At 42.4% G+C, this 19,591-nt stretch overlaps 1 protein-coding gene across 11 annotated transcripts in view; it reads right to left on the reverse strand.

The window, feature by feature from the left end:
* CTNND2 (catenin delta 2) overlaps positions 1-19,591 on the reverse strand; it is a 2,090,389-nt gene that overhangs the window by 586,263 nt on the left and 1,484,535 nt on the right. For 10 of the 11 annotated variants that reach the window (XM_073678425.1, XM_073678422.1, XM_073678426.1 and 7 more), the window contains one exon: positions 9,449-9,622. The exons of the other annotated variant lie outside the window; for it this stretch is intronic. In XM_073678425.1, the coding sequence (XP_073534526.1) occupies positions 9,449-9,622 (174 nt within the window). The remainder of the gene's footprint in view (positions 1-9,448; positions 9,623-19,591) is intronic. 11 annotated transcript variants of the gene reach the window in all.

Genomic DNA, 19,591 nt, shown 5'->3' on the forward strand with positions numbered 1-19,591 from the left:
ATGAAAATAAAAAATTATCACTAAAACACATTTCAAAAAAGTTGATTTTAATGGGTATCTTGATTATCAAAGTGTCCATTTCCTCAAATGGAAGAACAATATTCCATTCAGTCAGTTTTTTCGTATTAGAGAAAACAATATTAAAAAATCTGATTATGTTCTGCAATCTCAAATACTAAAGAAGAGGTTTTCTGAAAAAAAGTATCCGAAGCAGTTAATAAATGAGGCGTATCAGATAAATCTGAAAAAAACTCAGGATGATTGTTTAATTATGAAAACACAGGAAAATGGAGCTAGAGCAAATAGGAAAGACAAACTAGTAATTAATGCACATTCAGGTAAAAATACGATGGAGGGTAATACAAATGGCATGAAAATTTTATTACTTCATTTAATAAAGATAATGTATGGATTGGAGAGGTTTTACAAAGACATTGGCATATTTTACTACAGGACCCCCTCCTACGTGATACTCTGCCAAATAGACTAGGTGTCGCATTTAGAAGAGGAAAAACGCTGAGAAATATCATCACACCAAGTTGTTTGAAAAGACAATACACAAAAGAACAGATAACTATTTCTAAAATCATTATTGTAGGATATGTTCCGATTAAACAAAATGGCACCTTTAAGTGTTTGCAAAAAAAATGCCAGTGTTGTCAATCCATTACACATTGGGCACCAATCTATAAAATCAAATAGTACAGGTGAGATCTTTCCTATTCAAAGTCATCTTACATGTACCAGCAGCTATGTTATTTATGTGATCACGTGTAAATGTGGGCTTCAATATGTCGGTCGGACAACACAGATGGTCAGATCACGCTTGAACGCACACAGACATAATGCCAAGTACAGACTCCTAACACACAGTTTATCAAGACATCTCTTAACAGCCCATGATAAGAAATTTGTAGTGAAAATAACACCAGTGGAGGAGATTATTTCAGATAAACCTGATAGAATCCATCAATTGAATAGGAAAGAGGCCTTCTGGATATATAGGCTACGTTGTCTATATCCAGACGGCCTCAATGACAAAATTGAAAATGTGTGAAAGGTTTTTGTTTTTTTTTTCAATATACTATGCATTCAATGGTGATTCTAATGCTACATATTGAGAAACAATTGGATATTGAATTATTAGAGATACCTATATAAGCTTCTTAAAGAAAAGAAAGGAAAGGTAGGGAGGGGGAATAATAAAAAGAATATAAATTTTATAGATAATGTATGATAAATTGAAAATACAATTTTTTTGAACCTGCACATATACAGTACAGACCAAAAGTTTGGACACACCTTCTCATTTAAAGATTTTTCTGTATTTTCATGACAATGAAAATTGTACATTCACACTGAAGGCATCAAAACTATGAATTAACACATGTGGAATTATATACTTAACAAAAAAAGTGTGAAACAACTGAAAATATGTCTTATATTCTAGGTTCTTCAAAGTAGCCACCTTTTGCTTTGATGACTGCACACTCTTGGCATTCTCTTGATGAGCTTCAAGAGGTAGTCACCGGAAATGGTTTTCACTTCACAGGTGTGCCCTGTCAGGTTTAATAAGTGGGATTTCTTGCCTTATAAATGGGGTTGGGACCATCAGTTGTGTTGTGCAGAAGTCTGGTGGATACACAGCTGATAGTCCTACTGAATAGGCTGTTAGAATTTGTATTATGGCAAGAAAAAAGCAGCTAAGTAAAGAAAAACGAGTGCCCATCATTACTTTAAGAAATGAAGGTCAGTCAGAGCGAAAAATTGGGAAAACTTTGAAAGTGTCCCCAAGTGCAGTTGCAAAAACCATCAATCGCTACAAAGAAACTGGCTCACATGAGGGCCGCCCCAGGAAAGGAAGACCAAGAGTCACCTCTGCTTCCGAGGATAAGTTTATCCGAGTCACCAGCCTCAGAAATTGCAGTTTACCAGCAGCTCAGATTAGAGACCAGGTCAATGCCACACAGAGTTCTAGCAGCAGACACATCTCTTCAACAACTGTTAAGAGGAGACTTTGTGCAGCAGGCCTTCATGGTAAAATAGCTGCTAGGAAACCACTGCGAAGGACAGGCAACAAGCAGAAGAGACTTGTTTGGGCTAATGAACACAAGGAATGGACATTAGACCAGTGGAAATCTGTGCTTTGGTCTGATGAGTCCAAATTTGAGATCTTTGTTTCCAACCACTGTGTCTTTGTGCGACGCAGAAAAGGTGAACGGATGGACTCTACATGCCTGGTTCCCACCGTGAAGCATGGAGGAGGAGCTGTGATGGTGTGGGGGCGCTTTGCTGGTGACACTGTTGGGGATTTATTCAAAATTGAAGGCATACTGAACCAGCATGGCTACCACAGTATCTTGCAGCGGCATGCTATTCCATCCGGTTTGCGTTTAGTTGGACAATCATTTATTTTTCAACAGGACAATGACCCCAAACACACTTCCAGGCTGTGTAAGGGCTATTTGACCAAGCAGGGGAGTGATGGGGTGCTACGCCAGATGACCTGGCCTCCACAGTCACCAGACCTGAACCCAATCGATATGGTTTGGGGTGAGCTGGACCGCAGAGTGAAGGCAAAAGGGCCAACAAGTGCCCAGCATCTCTGGGAACTCCTTCAAGATTGTTGGAAGACCATTTCCGGTGACTACCTCTTGAAGCTCATCAAGAGAATGCCAAGAGTGTGCAAAGCAGTCATCAAAGCAAAAGGTGGCTACTTTGAAGAACCTAGAACCTAGACATATTTTCAGTTGCTTCACACTTTTTTGTTAAGTATATAATTCCACATGTGTTAATTCATAGCTTTGATGCCTTCATTGTGAATGCACAATTTTCATAGTCATGAAAATACAGAAAAATCTTTAAATAAGAAGGTGTGTCCAAACTTTTGGTCTGTACTGTATATGTATAGAAAAACAGCTGACACGATTAACTGAAACAATACCCGGTATTTATATGGTTAATCTAATCCAATTAACACAACCAGGTGCAATTGTGAAGACTATATAACTCTCATATACTCTAAGATATGTTCATACCTGAAGAAGGCTATGTGTTTTTTATTTTATAGCCGAAACGTGTTATTTTATTGTTTTAATATTACTATATTGAGAAAACAGAGTGAAATAAATCTTTTGAAGATAAAGAGTTAATTTTCCAATCCTTGCAAGTCTGGGAGCGCTAGTCCTATCAGGTACTTCATTCTGAATTATATTTTTACTACAATATGGACAGATTGTTTGGAGGCCTGGCACCCACTGTGAGTAGTAGCTAAATGGTGCTGTTCCACTTTAATATTTGTCTATATCTTCATATATCTATCTATTATCTATCTTAGATAGAGAATTAGACAGGTCAACAGATAATAAATAGATATAGGGATAGATAGATAGATAGATAGATAGATAAATAGATAATGGATTGATAGATAGATATATAGATAATAGATGGATAGATAATAGATATACAGAGAGATATAAATATGTAATATATATAATCCGTGCTTTGCGTGTGAACCTTACTGTTCATGCCATTTATTAAAAAATTTGTCAATTTCTGGAAAAAAAAATGGCGTAGGGTCCCCCATAATTTTATTAACCAGCAGAGGGAAACTGGACTGCTGGGGTGGATGTTTTTAGCCTGGGAAGGAGGTAATACCCATGGAGCTTCCCAGGCTACTAATATTAATCCCCAGCTGTATACTTAGCCTTTACTGGCTATTAAAATGGGGGACGCCCCAAAAAAATGATGTGGGGTCCCCCTATTTTAACAGCTAGAAAAGGCTATGCAGACAGCTGGGGGCTGATATTAATAGCCTAGGAAGGGGCCATGAGTATTGGCCCATTCCGAGGCTAGAAACAGCAGCCATAGGATGCGCCAATTCTGGCACTTAACCTCGCTTGCCCACTGCCCTGTAGTGGGGTTATAGGGTTGGGGTTGATGTCAGATTATAATGCCAGCTGACATCAAGCCCAGGTTAGTAATTGAGAGGTGTCTATAAAACGCCCCCATTATCACCCCTATAGTGGAACTCAAATGTGAAATAAAAACACCCACACCCAGAATAAAATATTTTATTTGAAATTAAGACAGAAACCCTTAATTATTCTTAATTAAACTGTACTTACCATCACACCCATCCACCTGAAGCCATTGTAACCTGCAATAAAAATAAAATAATAAACCAACCTCATCCTGACCTTTCCGACGCAGTCCAAATAACTAGCGTCCCACCATGATCCCATGAACAGAACGGCTACATTGTAAAATGTGACCGCTCTGTTTATTGGCTGACAATACACTGAAGCTCAGTGTAATGCCAGCAAATTAGGTCAGCGCATGAGCAGTGAGTATTTGGACTGCGGAGGACAGGTGAGGATGAGTTTGCTTTATTATTTTACTTTTATTACACGTGATCATTGGCTTTAGGGATTAGGTATAAGGTGAGTATATGGTGTTTTTTTATTTTTTGCAAGGGCGGAGGATATTGGGGACAAGGTGTAGGTGAGTATAACATTTTTATTTTTATTTGAACATTTTTTTATTCTTTTTAACAAGGTGCCTGTGCTCGCTGTTTCCTATAGCAGTAGGCGCCGACTCATGGTGGTAGTAGTACCATGAGCTAGCGCCTATGACCCTTGGCAAACTTTTTACCGCGGGTCACTGTCACAGCTGTGGGATCATGCTGACACCTGTCAGCATAATCTCACAGTGCTCTGACTGCGGTAATGCTAATACCATCGATTAAAGCCTGTGCTTCATGTGCGGTCAAGCAAGTGACAGCATGGGAAACCAGGTCCGTGTTCGGGTTCGGGTACTATCTTGGTACCCAAACACGAACTTTTAATAAACTGTTTGGCGTTCGGCTCAATTAGCTGAACCCGCACAGCTACGGGTTCGCCCATCACTACTAATTTTGCTTTAATTGGCTCATATGGCAAACTAATTATCACAGGTACAGTGAAGGAAATAATGATTTGATCCCTTGCTGTTTTTGTAAGTTTGCCCACAGACAAAGACATGAACAGTCTATAATTTTAAGGGTAGGTTAATTTTAACATTGACAGATAGAATATCCAAAAATATCAAGAAAATCACATTATAAAGATACATTTTTTTGCATTTTGCAGTGAGAAATAAGTATTTGATTCCTCTGGATAACAACACTTAATACTTACTGGAAAAACCCTTGTTGGCAAGCACAGCAGTCACACGTTTTTTGTAGTTGATGATGAGGTTTGCGCACATGTCAGGAGGAATTTCGGTCCACTCCTCTTTGCAGATCATCTCTAAATCATTAAGATTTTGAGGCTGTCGCTTGGCAACTCGGAGCTTCATTTCCCTCCATAAATTTTCTATGGGATTAAGGTCTGGAGACTGGCTAGGCCACTCCATGACCTTAATCTGCTTCTTTTTGAGCCACTCCATTGTTGCCTTGACTGTATGTTTTGGGTCATTGTCTTGCTGGAAGACCCAGCCACTACTCATTTTAATGTCCTGGTGGAGGGAAGGAGGTTGTCACTCAGGATTTTACGGTATATGGCTCCATCCATTCTTCCATTGATGCGGTGAAGTAGTCCTGTGCCCTTAGCAAAGAAACACCACCAAAACATAATGTTTCCACCTCCATGCTTGACAGTAGGAATGGTGTTCTTTGGGTCATAGGCAGCATTTCTCTTCCTCCAAACAGGGCAAGTTGAGTTAATGCCAAAGAGCTCATTTTTTGTCTCATCTGACCACAGCACCTTCTCCCAATAACTCACAGAATCATCCAGGTGTTCATTGGCAAACTTCAGACAGGTCTACACCTGTGCCTTCTTGAGCAGGGGGACTTTGCGGGCACTGCAGAATTTTAAACCTTTAAGGCGTAATGTTTTACCAATGGTTTTCTTGGTGACTGTGGTCCCAGCTGCCTTGAGATCATTAACAAGTTCCCCCAGTGTAGTTTTAGGTTGATCTCTCACCTTCCTCATGCTCAAGGATGCCCCACGAGGTGAGATTTTGCATGGTGCCCCAGATCGATGTCGATTGACAGTCATTTTCTATTTCTTCCATTTTCTTACTATTGCACCAACAGTTGTCTCCTTCTCACCCAGCGTCTTACTTATGGTTTTGTAGCCCATTCCAGCTTTGTGAAGGTCTATGATCTTGTCCTTGACATCCTTAGAAAGCTCTTTGGTCTTGCCTATGTTGTAGAAGTTAGAGTCTGACTGATTAATTGAGTCTGTGGACAGGAGTCTTTTATACAGGTGACTATGTAAGACAGCTTTCTTTAATGCAGGTAACGAGTTGATTAGGAGCGTCTATCTGGTATGTAGGAGCCAGAACTCATAATGATTTGTAGCGGATAAAATACTTATTTCTCACTGCAAAATGCCAAAAAAATCTTCTAATTTATAAAATATGATTTTCTTGATTTTTTTTTATATTCAATCTCTCAATGTTAAAATTCACCTACCCTTAAAATTATATACTGTTCACGTCTTTTCTATTGGGCAAACTTACAAAACAGCAAGGGATCAAATAATTATTTCCTCCACTGTATTTGAGATTGATTTCAGTGATCCAAAGAGCCTTGAGACTCAATACCATCCATGAGTTTATTTGAAAAACAAAAGAAGACTGACCTTTTTTTTTGTGTGTGTTTTTTTTTCCGTGTTATGGATCCCGTTTCGGTGCCGGCAGAGCAGCTTCGGAGTTTATCACTGGACGTAACTGACCTTCAATCAGCTGTTCAGCAGCAACTTCAGCGGCTTCAGGCTCTGCAGGTAGGCTGGGCCAGCTTGAGCCCAAAATTTCGCTCCCGGGCAGGTTTTCAGGAGGTAGAGAAAAGTTTTTTATGTTTAAAGAAGCTTGTAAATTGTACTTTTAGCTTCAACACTACTCCTCTGGAGATGAGGAGCGGTGAGCGGGGATTGTGATCTCACTGTTACAAGGAGATCCTCAAACTTGGGCTCTCTCTTTTCCACAGGGCTCTGCTTGCTTCCAATCGGTTGAAGGATTTTTCGGGGCTTCCGGCCCTCATCTATGATGATGCTGACCAAATCTCCTTGGCTGAATCCAGGCTGCATCGCCTTCAGCAGAGGGATTGGTCCATGGAGACTTATAGTTCCGAATTCCATAGATGGGCAACTGATACCAAGTGGAATGACCCGGCTCTTAGAAGCCAATTTTGTCAGGGTCTTTCAGAAAGGTTGAAGGATGTCTTGGCAGTTTATGAAATCCCTGGGTCGTTGGAGGCTGCCATGTCATTAGCTATATGCATATATAGACGCTTACGGGATAGGTAGGTGAGACCACCTTCTCCTGAGCCCCCTTTTCAGGTCAACACCCTATTGCTGGGAGGGAAGTCTGGGGGTGAACCTGTACTTATGGATTTGGAGGAACCCATACAGTCAGGGGGTGCTTCTGTGTTGCATATTTCCCCTGAAAAGGGGTATGTTTCTTTGTGGTAAAAAGGGACATTTTATTGGGGTATGTCCCTCGGTTCCTAAGCAAAAAGAAACATCTGGAACTCTATTGATCCTTGGTAGTGTGGGGTTGGATAATCAGGGGGTGTGTTTGTCTTCAACATGCAGTTCTCGGTTTGTCCTGATGGCAGAGGTTGTGCTAGAGAGCAGGACTGAGAGAATTTCTGTGTTTTTGGACAGTGGATGTCTACCAGGAATATCAAGTTGAAGGTTCCTTCCTGGAAGCTGGGACCTAGATTTATTAGTCCCTATAAAATAACCGCCGTCATTACAGATATATAACACTTAAATTCAATTTGCATAATAATTTGTGCCATCTCAAGGGGCACTGATCAATCCATCAAACCAGTGCCGATTTTAGACAAAGTGGGGCCCTGGGCAAGAGTTTCAATGATAATTTATTGCACAATCACACAGAAACACAGATTTATGTTGCAATGCAAAAAAAGGAGCATGGACCGCACCTCCAAAAATCATACATTTTTGGAGGTGCGGTCCATGCTTCTCTCTTTTTTTTTTTTTGCATTGCATATTCTTTCCCCTTTATTGGACCAGCACTCCTCCCATTTGGCACAGGTGATTTTAATTAGCAGGAGACTGCAAAGCGGGTCTAGCCTATTTTTGCTCTCATTTGAGAGCTTGAGGAAGTTGAGTCACAACGCTTCTTTCTTGTGGTGTTGGTGCAGTGTGTTGGCCATTGTTGCTGTGGTTTTGTGCTTGTGGGGCGGCGCGGCCTGGAGTCATGGGGACTCAGTCTTGCAGCATGGGTGCTGTGAGGCACCAGGCCGCCCGCCCTGCTGGTGCATTGTCGCTGTGGCGGTGGTTGGCGCACGGCTCCGCTCCCGTTCAGGTAGGAAATGTTAGAACCCACTAGGAGGTTTGCCATGACGTGGCAGTGGGCTTCATACAGTCTGTTTAGAATGTTAAACTAAGAACCTCATGTTCAGTTATATATATTTTTGCTGAGAGGTATTAGATCAAATGTATGATTTTTGGAGGTGCGGTCCATGCTTCTCTCTTTTTTTTTTTTTGCATTACAGATTTATGTTGCATTTACAGCAACAGGCCATTAAACAAGTCGTTCGGTACTTGTTTACTGGCCTCTTTACACGCCTCTTTACACAGGCTTATGAAGAATGATGGGCAAAGAACGATCACTAGTAGATCAATCCGTCCCTATAACTTATCATGCTATCAGCAGCACATCTACAGCCTACACAGGGCAATGTGCTGCTGGGAACTGCACATTGACGCCTGCAACCTGTTTTTTCCCTCATTAAGATTCTGGTAAAGTATTGAAAACTCATTTGCCTTCTAGACATAACAAATAAAAAATGTACACCATTTGGAAGTGAAAACCTTCATTAAGACATGCACCTGACATTCTCCTGTTTTCCTAAAAAAATAGTCAAAATTCAGACAGCCTGGTCACCAGCAGTGATTCAGCAAGATGAGGTGAGATGACTGTGATCTTTACCATGCTATGCTAGATTGCACAGCTCACAAGGTGAGCATAGAGATATTATTACAATTTTTGCATGCCTTTGCTATACCATTAAAAACACTACTCCCCATTGAGTGCCTAGTTTCCATATCAATTAGAAGAAAGTTACATCATCCATAAATTTACAGCAGTCTTAAGATCCTTGTTCCTTGTCCACAGAATACTTGGAAGTCTCTTAAATACCCACAATTCTATACAGTAATACAGTAAATACTAAAGGTAAGAGTAAAACAGGTACTACATCTGAACAGGGTAAGCATTACTATATGAATTATATCAAAAGAATTCATGCAAATGGATCCATGCAAAATTTCCACATGATTTGGTTTACATCTCTAAACTATTCATCTTCATACATTTATTATCTATGTTTTATATTGCATGCTTCTTTATTATTTCACTATTTTTACTAAATGTAGCATGCTATAGAGAGGATAAGAGCTCAGTAATTGTCAACAACAAAAAATGTAATTACCTTCCAGCTTCCTGCAGCCAAGTTTTGTAATGCTCCAGCAGCACCTTCTAGGGTGTCAGGGTTAGAGCACTCAGATAGAAGTATGAGGTAGGGTTTGACTATTGAAGGATGCCATAACATCTGAATTCCTTTTGGCGGGTCTGCACACTCAGGAAAAGGACCAGCTCCACCCCACTGACAAAAGATGTAAGTATATGTCATAATTTTTAGCAAAATCAAAGAAAGAACAAGTAAACATTTAACGATCTTAAGGTTCTTTACCAATAATTGTATTATCTAATATATAAAGCTGAAAGTGTGTGTGTGTGTGTATGTATGTATGTGTGCATGTATGTATGTGTGTATGTCCGGGATTGGCATCTGCACCGTCGCAGCTACAGCCACAAAATTTTGCACAGTCACAAGTCTGGACCCCGAGAGCGTCATAGGCTATGTTGTGAGGTGAAATTTTAACCCCGCAGGTTCCAATTCACCAAACCATTTTGCCACTATCTACATAATGGGGAAAAAGTGAAAGGAAAAGTGTTGGAGGCAAATTGACAGCTGCCAGATGTGAACAAGGGGGGCTTAAAGAATGAGAGCGATGGCGCCAAAGAGTATATACCATACAGTTGCTAAGGTGGGGCCCCGACATGGGATACTCACCACACACGGGGATATGAACACACACACAAAATGTGCCACACATTACCACGTGCTTAAACACATATACCACCCTCAGCACACACAAAACTCATCTCACAAAGATTTATCAGGCTGCCAATAGCAACCAATCACAGCTCAGCTTCTATTTTGCTACACTTAATTAATCTGAGCTGTGATTGGTTAATATAGGCAACAAAGGACATTCTCAGTATAACAAAGCTTTTGTAAGGTAATAAGATGTCAGTTAGGGTGTGTTGGTGGAAAGGCTGATGTCAGTCACATTACTTCTATGTCAGAGGATATAGAAACTGCCAGTTACAGACTATTTTTACCACAATAATACCTCATAAGAAAAGGAATTTCATGGCACGAATGTCAGCTGATGCGAAAAGAAAAACTGCATTACGGGCCAATGAAAAATGTGAAGACCGAGAAACAAGGCTGACACACATGAGAACAGCAGCTGCTTCCTCAAGAGCCAATGAACTTTCTGAGCAGAGGGAAGCGAGGCTTGCAGACAAGAGAACAAGAGCTGCTTCCTCAAGGGCCAATGAACTTTCTGAGGAGAGGGAAGCGAGGCTTGCAGACATGAAAACAAGAGCGGCTTCCGCAAGAGCCAATGAACTTTCTGAGGACAGGGAAGCGAGGCTTGCAGACATGAAAACAAGAGCTGCTTCCTCAAGAGCCAATGAACTTTCTGAGGAGAGGGAAGCGAGGCTTGCAGACATGTAAACAAGAGCTGCTTCCTCAAGAGCCAATGAACTTTCTGAGGAGAGGGAAGCAAGGCTTGCAGATATGAAAACAAGAGCTGCTTCCTCAAGGGCCAATGAACTTTCTGAGGAGAGGGAAGTGAGGCTTGCAGACAAGAGAACAAGAACCGCTTCCTCAAGAGCCAATGAACTTTCTGAGGAGAGGGAAGCGAGGATTGCAGATAAGAGAAGAAGAGCTGCTTCCTCAAGGGCCAATGAGTCATCTCAGCAGAGAGAAGGCCGACTTGCCACTAAGAGAATTGCTATTTCTTCCACCAGGGCACAGGAAATGGTTGGAGATTTGAAACATGATGCCTTTTGTTACCAGTCAGACATAAACTATCAGGATAATCCTAAAGTTCAGATAGGAAAAATGGATGTGGTCTGCATGTACTGCAGTGCCCTGAAATGGAAAGATAAACCGCCAGGTTTATGCTGTGCAAATGGCAAGATAAAACTTCCACCTCTCCTGTCACCACTAGATCCCCTAAAGTCTCTGATGACAGGTACCAGTACAATATCAAAGCATTTCTTGGACAACATTAGGAAGTACAACTCCTGCTTCCAAATGACATCATTTGGTGCAACAAAAGAAATGTTTACAACTGGATTTATGCCGACATTTAAAGTTCAAGGACAGGTTTACCACTCAATTGGCTCACTGCTTCCATTACAGGGAGAAGAACCTCAATTTCTTCAACTCTTCTTTATGGGAAATGCAGAAGCAGAGGCTCAGTGGAGATGCTCTTTAATTCCTAACACTCGTCTTTATATTGTTATTATTTTGCAGCAGTTACTTCACTCCAACAATCTATATGTTCAACTTTTCAAGACTGCACTTGAATGCATGCCAAATGACGATTACAAGGTTGTCATTCGAGCTGACAAAACACCACAAGGTGAACATCAGCGACGTTTCATTGCTCCCACATTTGATGAGGTAGCCATCTTGATTGTAGGTAATGATTTTCAAAGCTGTGACATTGTGCTTCAGAAAAGGAACAATAGTTTGCAACGAGTAGCAGAAACTCACAGGTCCTTTGGTGCTCTGCAATATCCAATCATCTTTTGGCAGGGACAGGATGGCTATTACTTTGGAATACCTCAGACAGATCATACAACAGGCAACCCTTCAGGAAAAAAAGTGTCTGCAATGGACTTCTATGCATATAGGATCATGACAAGATTTGCAGAGGAAAATCACATCTTGAAATGCAAACACCTCTTCCACCAATTTATTGTTGACATGTTTGCCAAGATTGAGAGTGAACGTCTTTTATATATCCAACTAATTCAAAAGAAGGTCAGGGCAGAGGAATATATTCACCTTAGAGATGCTGTTGCAAATGATGCTGATCCAAAAGAGGTGGGGAAAATGGTTATTCTTCCATCAACTGTCACTGGAAGCCCACGACACATGCATGAATACACAATGACTTATGTGAGAAAGTATGACCGTCCAGATCTTTTCATCACCTTTACTTGCAATGCAGCCTGGGAAGAAATTGGAAGGCACCTGTTGCCGGGCCACAAAACAGTGAATCCCCATGACCTTATTGCTCGGGTTTTCAAACAGAAACTTTCAAAAATGACTAATCTCATCACTAGTGTTGAGCCACCCCCGTAGTGTTCGGTTTCGGTTCGGTTCGTCGAACACCGGGATGTTCGAGGAACTGTTCGTCAAACTGTTCGTCGAACACCTTAGAACACCATCGAACACCGTTAAAACCAATGGCAGGCAAACAAAAACACATAGAAACACATAGAAAACACCTTCAAAGGTGTTCTAAAGCTGACAAACTGCTCAGAAGACGCTCTCTTTAAAAAAGCCGGCCGGCAATTCAGCAGCGGCATACACCGGTACCCGACAATTTAGACAAGAAGGAATAGAGCATCACACATAGATTAGATAGATAGAAACATGTCAGTCACATATATATGAAGTACAGTGACAGTGTTGGTTACTGTACTTGTCATTTAGTGTAAAGGATTTATTAAAAAAAATATTAGTGTTTTCATGCACCGTCTCTTTAAAAAAGCCGGCCGGCAATTCAGGAGCGGTACCCGACAATTTACAACAGAAAGAATAGAACTTCACACATAGATTAGATAGATAGAAACATGTCAGTCACATATATATGAAGTACAGTGACAGTGTTGATGACTGTACTTGTCATTTAGTGTTAAAATAAAGGATTTATTAAAAAAAAATTGGTGTGGGGTTCCCCTTAATTTTAGTCTCTAGCGGAGGTTAAGCAGACGGCTGGGACAGATGTTTGAAGCCTGGGAAGGGGGTAATACCCACTGAGCTTCCCAGGCTACTAATATCAGCCCCCAGCTGAATACCTAGCCTTTACTAGCTATTAAAATGGGGGACCCCCTCAAAAAAATGACGTGGGGTCCCCCCTAATTTAATAGCTAGCAAAGGCTAGGCAGACAGCTGGGGGCTGATATTAAAAGCCCAGGAAGGGTGCCATGAATATTGGCCCCCTCCCAGGCTAGAAACACCAGCCGTCAGCCGCCCCAGAAATGGCGCATCCATAGGATGTGCCAATTCTGGCACTTAGCCTCGCTCTTCCCACTGCCCTGTAGCGGTGGCAGTGGGGTAATAGGGTTGGGGTTGATGTCAGCTTATAATGCCAGCTGACATCAAGCCCAGGTTAGTAATGGAGAGGCGTCTATAAGACACCCCCATTACTAACCCCATAGTCAAAGTTAAAAAAAAAAACACCCAGAATAAAGTCCTTTAATTGAAATAAACACACAATTCTTTATTGTTCTAAATTAAACCATACTTACCGTCACGCCCATTCCAGCTGAAGCCAACGATCTCCTGCAATAAAAGTAAAATAATAAAGCAACCTCATCCTTACCTTTCCATGGTTCCCAGGACAGCTTCAGCTCTGCTACATCGAGATGACAGGCTGGACCACAGCAGAAAGCTGCCATCCAGTGTTAGAACTCTCCTGTTAGGTTTTTTTTGAGTTTGCTGGTCACATGACCATTTTTGCCTATTTAATCCGGCTCCGCCCTCCTTGCCTTGCTGGACTTCATTGTATTTACTACTCTTGAGCTAGCTTGGTGCTCTGTTGCCGTTCTCTGTTAGTTTTGCTAGGTCTTCTGACCTCTATGCTTTTTGTTGTGTGTTTGTCTTTGACTGCTATTTCTGCTAGGAGGTGTCCAACTTATCCCAGTCCCTAGTTCTTGTAGGGATACCTCCCTCACATCTATAGGTCTTCGTACAGACTAGCCGAGGACTTTAGCGGGTCTGATCGCAGGATCAGGTTCCCCGTTACATCGTAGGGATCTAGTTTAGTTCTATTGTAGGGACAGATCTCCTGTCTTTCCTTAGTCTCTGTAGCAGATCACAACAGTAAGTCCAGCCCTAAAAGGAAAAAAAAAATAAAAAATTTTCTCTAAGGGAAGACACCCAGTTTTCCATCATGGTCTCGGTTCAAGATTTGGCTCAAAGATTGCAGGGACTCTCTCTGGAGGTGGTCAAGCTCCAACAACACGTGAGTAGCTGTCCTGGAGCACATTTTGTTGAACCAAAGGTACGTCTGCCTGATTTATTTTTTGGCGAACAACAAGATTTTTTTTCTTTTAAAAATGCTTGTTTATTGTATTTTCGTTTGAGACCCGGATCCTCTGGTGATGAATCACAGCGCATAGGGTTCATAATGTCACTTTTGCGCAAAGATCCTCAGGGATGGGCCTTCTCTCTCCAACCTAGTGATCCGTGCTTTAGATCAGTGGATAGTTTTTTTTCTGCTTTGGGTTTGTTGTACGATGATCCTGATCGTGTCTCATCTGCTGAGTCTGAATTAAGACGTTTGAGGCAGAGATCGGGTAATGTGGAAAAATATTGTTCTCACTTCCGTCGGTGGTCTGCCCAGGTGGGGTGGAACGATTCAGCTTTGAAAAGCTTGTTTCTTGCAGGGCTAGGTGAAAGGGTTAAGGATTTACTGATTGCTTATCCCACACCTGGAAACTTGCAGGAGGCAATGCAATTAGCTATACGGGTGGACAGGAGACTGCGTGCAAGGATTAATGAGAGCAAATCCTCTGCTATGTCAGCTCCGAGTCTTGCGAGGGTCTGTGCTGACAATGGAGAGCCGATGGAGATTGGGGCGATGGCACCCCGCTCTTAGGAAAAAGACCGCAGGCTTTCTGAAGGCCTGTGCTTCTATTGCGGAAATTCTGGTCATTTTATTAAGAGCTGTGTGCTTCGTATGAAGAAAGAAAAAAAAATGGTCAGTCATGCCCGTATTGCCTGTTTAAATTCTAAGGGAGTATTCCTATCTGCCACTACTGCTGCTCAGGATGAATTAATTGAATTTCGGGTATTTTTGGATTGTGGTTCTACACTGAATGTGATTGATGGGGGATTCTTGGAAAAACTTAGATTAGAACCTAAAACTTTGTCATCCCCTATTTCTGTGGTTTCTGTTGATGGCTCTCCCTTGAAGAGTGTTACTCACAAGGTCTGTGAATTTCCCCTCACTATTAATGGTATTCATCAAGAGAATTTGGATTTGGTGGTATTGGATAATTTGCCTTCTCCAGTAATATTGGGGTTACCCTGGTTAAAATTGCACAATCCTGTATTGGATTGGTCTACCAATGAAATTAAGTCCTGGAGCCCTAAGTGTTATGACAAGTGTTGTAACGGGCGCATTGCTGCTGTGGAAAAAGGGGAATTACCTGTACCTATTCAGGATTTTTGGAGAGTTTTTTCTGAGGAGGAGTCGCAAATTTTGCCTCCCCATAGAGACTATGATTGTACCATTGAATTTGTCCCTGGAGCGACTCTTCCTAAAAGTCGTTTATTTAATCTGACTATTCCTGAGAGAAAGGCTTTGGAGGAATACATACAGACAAGCTTGGCCGCCGGTCACATTAGGCCTTCCAAGTCTCCTGTGGCTGTTGGATTTTTTTTTGTAAAAAAGAAAGATGGCGGTTTACGTCCTTGTCTGGACTTTCGTGAGATTAATAAAATTACTGTACGCAATCCTTACCCACTGCCATTGATTCCTGATTTATTTAACCAGTTAGTGGGGGCCAAGTGGTTCTCTAAAATTGATCTCCGGGGGGCATACAATTTGTTGCGCATGAAGGAGGGTGATGAATGGAAGACTGCTTTTAACACTCCTGTGGGTCATTTTGAGAATCTGGTGATGCCTTTTGGTCTTACCAATGCTCCAGCATTTTTTCAGAATCTTATTAATGACATCCTTAGACCTTTAATAGGCAAAAATGTGGTTGTGTATTTGGATGACATTCTGATTTATTCGCCTGATCTGGAGTCTCATTGGCGGAGCGTACGTGAGGTATTACAGTTATTAATGGACAATTCGCTTTTTGCTAAGCTGGAGAAATGTGAGTTCGCTGTACAGAGAATTAGTTTTTTGGGCTACATTATCTCCAGTGAAGGTTTTGAGATGGACCCGGTTAAAGTTCAAGCTGTGCAGGAATGGCCTAGGCCTATTGGTTTGAAATCGATACAGAGGTTTTTGGGTTTCGCCAATTATTACAGAAAATTCATAAAAAATTTTTCTATTATTGTCAAACCGCTGACCGATCTCACCAGGAAAGGTGCTAATGCGGTTCAGTGGACTTCTGAGGCCATTGAAGCTTTTGTGTTTCTAAAGGAGAGGTTCACCTCTGCTCCCATCCTTATGCAGCCTGATGTGACTAAGCCGTTTTTGGTTGAGGTTGATGCTTCTTCGGTGGGGGTCGGTGCGGTGTTGTCTCAGGAAAACAAGGATGGAGTACATCTCTGTGCCTTTTTTTCAAAGAAATTTTCTGAGACTGAACTTAATTACGATATTGGTAATCGGGAATTGCTGGCGATTAAACTCGCATTTGAACACTGGCGTCACCTCTTGGAAGGTGCTGAATTTCCCATTCAGGTTTTCACTGATCATAAAAATCTGATCTATCTTGATGCTGCCAAGTGCTTGAATGCCCGTCAGGCTAGGTGGGCACTTTTTTTCTCGCGGTTTAATTTTTCCGTTACTTACATCCCGGGTACCAAGAATGTTAAAGCGGATGCTTTGTCTCGCAGCTTTTCTCCCATGGTCGGTGTTGAGGAGGAAGAGGAGACCATTTTACAAGAAGGTGTTGTGATTGCTGCTTTGGACTCCGTTTTGGAGGATGAGATTCTTAAAGCTCAGGAGAATGCCCCATCTAACACTCCCCATGGGAGGTTGTTTGTGCCTAGGACCTTTAGGAGAGATTTGTTTGTTGAGTGTCATGAGTCTCGGTTGGCAGGTCATCCAGGAATTTCTGAGACCAAGAGACTTGTGGGTCGCAGTTTTTGGTGGCCTGGATGGCAGAAGGAAGTCATTAAGTGGGTGCGCCAATGTACTGTGTGTGCAAGATCCAAGTCTTCGCATGCTCCTGCTGCGGGGTTGCTTTGCCCTCTGGAGGTTCCTAGTGCACCTTGGACACATCTGGCTATGGACTTTATTACTGACCTTCCCCCCTCTGAAGGTTTCACGGTCATCTGGGTGGTCGTGGACCGTTTTAGCAAGATGTGTCACTTGGTTCCCTTCATCAAACTGCCCTGCGCTAAGACACTCGCTAAGGCCTTTGTCAAGGAAATTGTCAGACTACATGGTGTTCCTACTGACATTGTTTCTGATAGGGGACCTCAGTTCGTGGCTCGTTTTTGGCGTGCCTTTTGTGACAGGTTGGGAGTTCATTTGTCGTTTTCATCCGGATATCATCCTGAGTCTAATGGCCAGACAGAAAGGAAGAACCAGGATGTTGAGCAGTTCTTGCGTTGTTTTGTGGCAGACAATCAAGAGGGGTGGTCTGAGTTTCTGCCACTTGCTGAATTTGCTCTTAACAACCATACATCCTCTTCTGCTGGGTGTTCGCCTTTTTTTTGTTGTTCTGGGAGACATCCGTCTTTTGGGTCATTCTCCAAATTGGTTTCGGCTGTGCCTGAGGAGGAGAGTTTTTCCGGTGATTTGGAGAGAGTTTGGACGGATGTGCGTGGTAATCTTCAGGAGGCTAACAAAAAATCTAAGAGGTACTTTGATAGGAAACGGCAAGAGGTTTTGTTTGCTGTTGGTGACATGGTTTGGTTGTCCTCTAAGAATCTGCGATTGAGGATTCCTTCTAAAAAATTGGGTCCCAAGTTCGTAGGGCCCTTTAAGGTGCTTCAGATAGTTAACCAATCTGCTGTTAGGTTGGAGGTTCCTACGTCCTGGAATATTAATCCGGTGTTTCATGTTTCTCTATTGAAAAAAGCTGATGTGTCGGATGGTGACGCCTCTGCCACTGTTCCTCCGGTGGTGGAGGACGGGGAATATGAAATTTCCCGCATCCTAAATTCTAGACGGTATAGAGGGAGTTTGCAGTATCTCGTCGCTTGGAAGGGTTTCGGACCTGAGGATAACTCATGGGTGAGGGCGGATGATGTTTCTGCTTCCAGACTTGTCAGAGCGTTTCACAGGAGGTTTCCTGGTAAGCCTGGGCCTAGGGGATCCGGAGGATCCTCTTAGAAGAGGGGGTACTGTTAGAACTCTCCTATTAGGTTTTTTTTTTAGTTTGCTGGTCACATGACCATTTTTGCCTATTTAATCCGGCTCCGCCCTCCTTGCCTTGCTGGACTTCATTGTATTTACTACTCTTGAGCTAGCTTGGTGCTCTGTTGCCGTTCTCTGTTAGTTTTGCTAGGTCTTCTGACCTCTATGCTTTTTGTTGTGTGTTTGTCTTTGACTGCTACTATTTCTGCTAGGAGGTGTCCAACTTATCCCAGTCCCTAGTTCTTGTAGGGATACCTCCCTCACATCTATAGGTCTTCGTACAGACTAGCCGAGGACTTTAGCAGGTCTGATCACAGGATCAGGTTCCCCCTTACATCGTAGGGATCTAGTTTAGTTCTATTGTAGGGACAGATCTCCTGTCTTTCCTTAGTCTCTGTAGCAGATCACAACATCCAGCCTGTCATCCCGCAGACACTGAGAAGCGCAGGCATGCTTGCGCTCCTCAGTGTCTCTCTGTGACGGCATAAAGATGAGCCGAGGTCATGTCCAATGAACTCGGCTCACCTCATGCACGTCACTGACAGCGTGGGAAAATTCTCCTGCACTCAGCGCTTCAGCGTGAGAATTTTCCCACGCTGTCAGTGACGTACATGAGGTGAGCTGAGTTCATTGGACATGACCTCACCTCATTCACGTCACTGACAGCGTGGGAAAATTCTCACGCTGAAGCGCTGAGTGCAGGAGAATTTTCCCACGCTGTCAGTGACGTGCATGAGGTGAGCCGAGTTCATTGGACATGACCTCGGCTCATCTTTATGCCGTCACAGAGAGACACTGAGGAGCGCAAGCATGCCTGCGCTTCTCAGTGTCTGCGGGATGACAGGCTGGATGGCAGCGTTCTGCTGCGGTCCAGCCTGTCATCTCGATGTAGCAGAGCTGAAGCTGTCGTGGGAACCATGGGAAGGTAAGGATGAGGTTGCTTTATTATTTTTCTTTTATTGCAGGAGATCGTTGGCTTCAGCTGGAATTGGCGTGATGGTAAGTATAGTTTAATTTAGAACAATAAAGAATTGTGTGTTTATTTCAATTAAAGGACTTTTTTCTGGGTGTTGTGTTTTTTTTAAATACTTTACTAGAAATTCATGGTGGTCATGTCTAATATTGGCGTGACCCCATGAATTTCGGGCTTAGGGCCAGCTGATAATGCCAAGCTGGCCCTAACCCCTTTATTACCCAGTGAGCCACCGCAC

Source organism: Phyllobates terribilis, unplaced genomic scaffold (genome assembly GCF_046119375.1).
Source record: "Phyllobates terribilis strain yellow unplaced genomic scaffold, ASM4611937v1 Scaffold_4__5_contigs__length_816908805, whole genome shotgun sequence".
In the NCBI taxonomy this organism is placed as follows: Eukaryota; Metazoa; Chordata; class Amphibia; order Anura; family Dendrobatidae; genus Phyllobates; species Phyllobates terribilis.